Source organism: Ammospiza nelsoni, chromosome 19, assembly GCF_027579445.1.
Source record: "Ammospiza nelsoni isolate bAmmNel1 chromosome 19, bAmmNel1.pri, whole genome shotgun sequence".
NCBI classification, from domain to species: Eukaryota; Metazoa; Chordata; class Aves; order Passeriformes; family Passerellidae; genus Ammospiza; species Ammospiza nelsoni.
The window spans coordinates 10,939,866-10,947,141 of record NC_080651.1 but is presented as its reverse complement, the minus strand read 5'-3'; the positions used below and the strand labels follow the sequence as shown (position 1 = coordinate 10,947,141).

Sequence of the window (7,276 nt, the reverse complement as noted above, 5' to 3'; positions counted from 1 at the left end):
GCATGACAAAATTAATAACCACAAAACCGCTTTTTTTTCCTCTTGTAAAAGAATCTCCATAACCTTAAAGAGAAAAACTTCTCTCCCAAAGAAAACTAAAACAAGACTATTTCAAAAATAGTAAATAACTAGAAATTTTAGGTTTCGTTTCTTTAAATTGCCAGTAAAAATAACGTTGTAAAAAACAGCTGTTCTAAGAGTTTATTTTAATTCTTACTACCTTTTTCCTTTTAGTTACTTTTAATAAAATTTTCTTCCTACCCTTTAAATGTTTTAAGCCTACTGTACCTTTCTCACACTCCTATCTCACAACAAAATAAATACATAAATAATTAATTGACAATAAAACCCACCACATTCATCAATACGTTAATTAAGAAATCTCAAGATTAGAAAAATGTTAAATTACAAACCAAAACCACTACAGTGTCATAATAAACCTTTTGCCAAAGTTTCTCTGATTTTCTCAAGTTGCCAGCAAATTTTGTTTTGTTGTTTTGAGCTCCTGAGAATCTCTCGCTGGTATTTCTCCAGTGAGTCGAACTCAGAGTACACAAAAAATTGTAACTCCTTTGAAATGTCTCCTTGGGAGAGTTTTTTGGGGAATGGGAGTCAGGGCTTGTCTGTCCTGCTTGGCCCAGCCCAGGCAGGGCTTTCCCAGCCACATTCCACACTCCATTTCCCAGCTGGAGCTGCTGCTGCCTCTGAGTTGTGCTACCCCAGCCCCAGGGACGCTCTCCTTGTCTGCCCAGTCCCCCACGGTCTCTGGGCAGGGATGGCCTCAGTGGGGGCTGCTGACATCCTCAGCACCTTGGAGGCTGCTGCTGAATTTTCCTGCTCCTGAGGCTTGTTCAGCCTTCAGCTCTTCAGTGCACGAATTCAGTGTCCCAGGGCTCAATAACACTCCAACACCTTACAAGCCAAGCCTCTGCGAAATAATTTTATTTCAGTTTCCAAATAATTTGTAGTTACGTAGATCCCAATAGTGTATTCAAAGTGAATACATGATATTTAAAAAGACAGTGAGAAAACATTCTTTAGGTCCAATTTAGTTTTGTTTTCCTGTTAATTCATTGATATATGCAATCTCCAATTGACACTGAATCCAAGTACCTCCTCATGCAGTTTGTATAGAGATGAAAATCAAGACCCTTCATGGCTGACAATCAATCAGACTCTGTCCCTACCCCCACCCCACCATTTCCCCCATCCCAGCCCTGGCACTCAGAGCAGCCTTGTGCAAATCTGAGCTCCCTCCAGCCCAGGCTGCACCTGCAGCTTTCAGCTCCTTGGCTCCAACTCCCACCTGCTTTCCTTGGAGAAGGAGCTGCCCGAGACACAGAGGGATGTTCATTTCTTGTCAGCCAACAAAGCCAAGGGAAGGCACAGCTCCATCAAATACAAAAGTCATTCCTCTGCTGGATATTAAATCCACTTTCCACAGCAGACAGTCTCAGAGCAGTGGAAAACACCTTCTGTGCCCAGCACAGATCCCAAGGTCCCCCAAACCCTTCCTGCCCCAGTTCTGCCCAGATTTGCTCTTTGCACACACAAGTCACAGGCTGAAGTCAGGAGCTCCCTCCATACCCAGAGGGAGGAAAAAAAATGAAAATCTCTCCTGTGCAGAGCCCCTGCAGTGGGAACCACAACTTATCAGGTTTGTGTCCTTTGGGCTCAGGAATTGGTGACATTCAGGGGCACAGAAGGGTTTCTTGCCAAAAAACACAATTTGAACAGGATACAGTTTAACATTTCAGCAAACAGAGTTCTCCATGATGTCCCAGCAGCATCTGACATGTCCACCATCCCCAAGGGATTTCTGTACAGGAACAGTTTTAGACAAAGACATAAGAAAAGGCAGTTCTGTGATAGATATAAACACCATAAAGATGTTGATTATTTATTTGCACTTTGGAATGATTGGGCAACTTCCTGCAGCTCAAAGCATGAAGCCAGTCAGTTGAGAGGCATGACCAGAGAGCATCTGGATGAGGAAATCTGGGAGCAATGGGAAGCATAAATATCCAGCTCATCTAGTGAAGAGATGTCCTTTGACATGGCCATTTCAATAGGAGAGCTTGAAACCCCAAATGGAAAAGAGATTTATATAATAGAATGGATACTAGTGACACCAGTAGAAAGCAAGATCAGTATTTCTTCTCCTGCCATCTGTACACCTCCAGGAAAACCCTGTTCCTGGTGGGAAAACTTTGCCATTTCTTAACAGTACTCAAATGACCCAGATGATAAAGTTTTGCCTGTATATGATGAAACTAACAGGTATTAAAACCTGTGCCCTTTTCCAGGCAGACATCAGCTGTGTGCCCGTGAAAAGGCAGGGCCACTTGTGCCCTGAGGTGCCTGTCGACGGTAGGAGACCAGGACATCAATTAGATCATCACAGGCCCAATTTTATTGATCAGTGCAGCAGGTTAAATACAGTTCATAATGAGCTTCATACATATTGCAGAAGTTGAGCTCAGGATTGGTTAGTTACATATCAGCAACTACGCCTACTTCTGCATTCCTACGGCTCTACTTTTGATACTTTCTACATATTCTCAGGGAGAATCTCTCATCCCTATCCTCATGTTGCGGCAAGGGCATTCTGTCCTTGCCTGTCATTGGTCACTGACTGCTGACTTCTCCTTTCAGCTTACTGACTGCTGACTTCCCTCTCTCAGCTTGACCAGTGGTATTATGTCAGTATGGCCTTTCTCAGCCAACCAATTATTAATAAATCTCTCCACAGGTGCCCAGCTGGGATTGCATCTCTCCAAGAGCACCTGAGGGAGAGCAGAGCACCTTGCAAGCTGCAGGTCCCTGACAGCCCCGCAGGGCTCCTGTCCCATCAACATCTGCTCTGCTCCAGTCTGAAAAAGGGGCCCAGCATGGTGCCAGGATCATCAGAGAGCTGAGGTGTGTGCTGGAATTCAATGTCCTCCCCATCTCGCAGCAGCCCTGCATTTCCCTCCTGCAGCCTTGGTCTCCAGCACAGCCATGGAGGCTCTTTGGGCTCTGGACTGTTGCTGCAGCCCCCAAGGGCAGCTGAGCTCTGCCTTTGGCACAGTCAGGCCTGGCCAGCGCAGGCCATGCTCAGCAATTGCTTCTGTGTGCCTGGCCTTGCTGTCAGCCCCGGCAGCGGCTGCGTGGCCCCTTTGTGGCCCTGTGCTGGCCCAGCCATGGTGGCCCAGCCCCTGTGCAGGCCCAGCCCAGGCCAGGAGCATTGCGGCTGGGAACGGCCCCTGTGCCGTGGTGCCCACAGCAGCCTTGGGGCTCTGTGCCCCATGGCCTCCCTGCTGGGCAGCCTCTGCCAGCTCCTGCAGAGCCCCTGGCACCTGTGGGGCAGCACAGACAGCCCTGCCCCGGGCTCTGCCGGCCTCTGGGCCAGCAGAGAGGCAGCCAGGGCTGGCCATGGCCAGGAACAGGCCCTGAGCCCCGCAGGAGGATGGAGCTGGGCCACAGCCAAACTCAGCCCAGGCCAAAGCTGGGCTCAGCAGCCAGGGCTGCCAAGGGCTGTGCACAGAGGCTGGCACTGACAAATGTCCTGGGCCCCCTCCCTGCTCTGTCCATGCCACCAAGGGCACAGAGCAGCCTCCTCTCTGGGCCACTTGCCTGTTTGCAATGCCTTGCACAGGTGCTGACCCTGCCCCACAAGGCCTGGCCTGAGTCCTGCCCTGCACGCTCAGCCAGGCTGAGATGGACACTGATGGTTTCTGGGCCAGGCTCTCTGAGCCCAGCCCAGCTCTCTGCAAGCTCTGCCCGCTGCCCTGAGCTCTGGGCAGCACCAAGGGCCTCTCCCCAGCCCAGCCCAGCCCAGCCAGCTCTGGCCCCACAGCTCTGCTCAGGCCAGGCTGCTCTGGGCACTGCCCCACGGCCTCCGCCCCTGGCAAGGGCACAGCAGCAGCTGCAGCTGCCACAGGATTCAGCCCCAGCCATGGGGGAAGGTGCTTGGCCAAGGCCAAAGGAGGCTCCCTGGCTGCCGTGCTCCCCTTGGGCTGAGGTGCTGAGAGCTCTGGAGCCCCTGCTGCCATCCCATCTGCCTAGGGCAGCACAAGAGCCCCGGCCTTGGGGCCCTCAAGAGCTGCTCCTGCTCCAGGCCCAGGGCCCATGACAAAGCTGGGGCAGGCACAAAGCTGTGCCCATTTCTGTTCATTCCTGCTGTGATAAGAATAGTATAAAATTTTTTACAAAGTGGTTGCATATTCATTTATTTCACCTAAACACAATGTGAGACTCCCTTCTTACACAATTTCTCTGGGTCACACAAGTAGGAGGGATAATGAAATTGAAGGGGGTGGATAAGAGCATTTCTTTTATTGTATAGAATCGGAATTAGAAAAAAATTTAAAATATACTTAAGGGCAGACTTGGCCTCTCATGATATGCACTGAGAGCTGCTGACAGAAGAAAGCAGGCCTTCTGTGGCTTGTTCTGATGGGTTACCTCTGCTGGAGTCCATGTGCCTACCAAGCAGCTCTAGCACTCCCCTCCCTGGCTGCACAGGGGAGAGAAAATGTTATGGGAGACAAATTGTGGACTGAGATAAGGCAGTTTTCTATAGCAAAAGGGGAAGTTTTTACAGGCACCAGCAATGAGGAAAAACCCCAATAATTTTAATCTCTTCTTCTCTCAGCAAGTGATGTTCAGCCACTTCCTAGGAAGCAGAACTTCAGCAGCTGGAGTGGTTTATCAAGAAGACAAACACTGTAAATAGGAAATGCCCCCTATTCTTCCTCCTTCCTTAGCTTTTATACCAGAACTGGGGCCATACAGTCTGGAATATCTCTTTGATTAATTTGGGTCTCTGGCCTGCTGTCCCTTCCCAGGATCTGACCCACTTGCAGCCCCTTGAGAGAGGGAGAATGCTGAGAGACAGCAGGAGCCAAAGCAGGGGTGTGTTTCCAGCTCCTTTGGGGCTCCCAATGCAAAGCACTGTGAGGGCTCTTATGGGACAATGAAAAGGCTGAAAAGCATCCAGTCACAGCTTTCCTGAGAGATTCCTTGAGCTGCTGGTTCCTCAGGCTGTAGATGAGGGGGTTTAGGGCTGGAGACACCACCGAGTACAGAAAGGACACTGCTACATCCAGGGATGGAGAGGAGATGGAGGGGGGCTTCAGGTGAGCAAATGTGTCAGTGCTGAGGAACAGGGAGACCACAGCCAGGTGAGGGAGGCAGGTGGAAAAGGCTTTGCGCCGTCCCTGCTTGGAGGGGATCCTCAGCACAGCCCTGAAGATCTGCACATAGGAGAAAACCATGAACACAAAACAACCAAACCCTAAACAGAAAGTGACCACAAGAAGCCCAACTTCCCTTAAGCTGGAGTGTGAGCAGGAGAGCTTTAGGATCTGGGGGATTTCACAGAAGAACTGGCTCAGGGCATTGCCGTGGCACAGGGGCAGGGAAAATGTATTGGCCGTGTGCAGCAGAGCATTGAGAAAGGCACTGGCCCAGGCAGCTGCTGCCATGTGGGCACAAGCTCTGCTGCCCAGGAGGGTCCCGTAGTGCAGGGGTTTGCAGATGGACACATAGCGGTCGTAGCACATGATGGTGAGAAATGCAAATTCTGATGCAATGAAAAAGGCAAAGAAAAATACCTGTGCAGCACATCCTGAGTATGAGATGTTCCTGGTGTCCCAAAGGGAATTGTGCATGGCTTTGGGGACAGTGGTGCAGATCATGCCCAGGTCGCTGAGGGCCAGGTTGAGCAGGAAGAAGAACATGGGCGTGTGCAGGTGGTGGCTGCAGGCTACGGCGCTGATGATGAGGCCGTTGGCCAGGAGGGCAGCCAGGGAGATGCCCAGCAAGAGGCAGAAGTGCAGGAGCTGCAGCTGCCCCGTGTCTGCCAATGCCAGCAGGAGGAAGTGGCTGATGGAGCTGCTGTTGGACATTCCTAACTCTGGGCGTTGTGGACTGTAGAAACAAGACATTGAAAAGCTGAGACCAAGCTCTTGGAATAAACCCTATGGGGTTATTTTAGGAATTCTCTCAAAGCTACTTCTTTACCTGTGGGGATACTTCACTCAATATGTTTATTCTTGAGTTTGGGTTTATGCTCCTGATTTACTGATTCATCTTAAGCACTGCTCTCAGCCTGAACCCTGGGGAAGCCCACAGGGAAAACAGGGCTCACTCTGCCCCACTGCAGTCAGACCTGCTGGTCCCCACACAGGTGCACTTTGCCCATTCCACCTCCCTCTAGTTCAGGGTGATCCAACATAAACTGAGCTTGAAAAAGAAGTTGGGTTTTTAAAGACTCCAGTTTAAAAGTCAATTTCTCTAAGCCCTTTTCTCTTTCCTTACGCAGCTGGACAGGGAGGGATGCTAAGGGTTGGTCTGGCTCTCTGCTGCCTGGAGTTGTGCCTACTGGGAGCTGTTTCTCTCTATCCAAGCCCTGTCCCTGCCAGTGCTGCCAGAGCCCAGCCCAGCTCTGGGGGCTCAGCTCTGCTCTGCAGACCCCTCCCAGCACAGGGCACTGCCCAGGGGCATCTCCCTGGCAGCAGGGCCTTAAGGGCAGGCCGGACAAACAGAGATGCTGCAAGCCAAGGTGCTGCTGCTGCTGTCTGTAGGGAGAGGAGGCTGAGGAGGCACTTTCTGAGGGAGATCTGAGGCCCATCTGCTGATGCCCAGGGTGACAGTGCAGGAGTCTCAGTGACACAGCCAAAGCGGACAGCCCCTTTCCCTTCCCTTCAGGAGAAAGCTGAGAGCAGCCCTGGCCATGCAGCACCATCTCCAGAGCAGGAGGAATCTGCCCAGATGGGGATGGCTCCTTCCACCTCCAACTTCTCCCCAGCAGGGTCCATGGGGAGCTGCCAGGTAGGCTGAGAGCTGCCCCTGGCAGGTGGCACATGCCCTGGACTGGCCAAGAGCCCTGAGGGCTGCGGGAGCTGCTCTGCAGGACAGCCCTGGGCAGCCCTGGCTGCAGCCCCAGCTTCAGCCCCTGCAGCCGTCCCTGGCAGCAGGAGCCGTCCTGCTCTGTCCCTCTGACGGCGCCCAGGGCAGTCCCGCCCTGCAGCACATCCTCCTCCTCCTGCTCCTGTGCCACAGAGAAACTGGGAGAGTCCTCGTGACACATCCCCCAGGCTGTGGGGTGTGCTGGCTTCAGGAGATCCCTCCAGGAGCACAGGGGACATTGCCCTGCACCCACACACTCACCATGCACAGGGCTGTGAAGATGTTTCCCCAAGTGAAGTCTCAGCTCAATGTCTTCCCAATACTGATTGCCTACAGCCTGTCTCTGCCTGGCTCCTGTCCCCTCAGTGCCCGCAGGCAGAGC

The 7,276-nt window shown here is 52.0% G+C and overlaps 1 protein-coding gene across 1 annotated transcript; it reads right to left on the bottom strand.

The window, feature by feature from the left end:
* Positions 1-4,378: 4,378 nt before the first annotated feature.
* Positions 4,379-5,891, bottom strand: LOC132082064 (olfactory receptor 14C36-like). The gene is made up of 3 exons (XM_059486115.1): positions 4,986-5,891; positions 4,842-4,868; positions 4,379-4,498 (listed from the first exon to the last, which is right to left on the bottom strand). The coding sequence occupies exons 1-3, from the start codon at positions 5,889-5,891 to the stop codon at positions 4,379-4,381; spliced, it is 1,053 nt and encodes a 350-aa protein (XP_059342098.1).
* Positions 5,892-7,276: the final 1,385 nt, after the last annotated feature.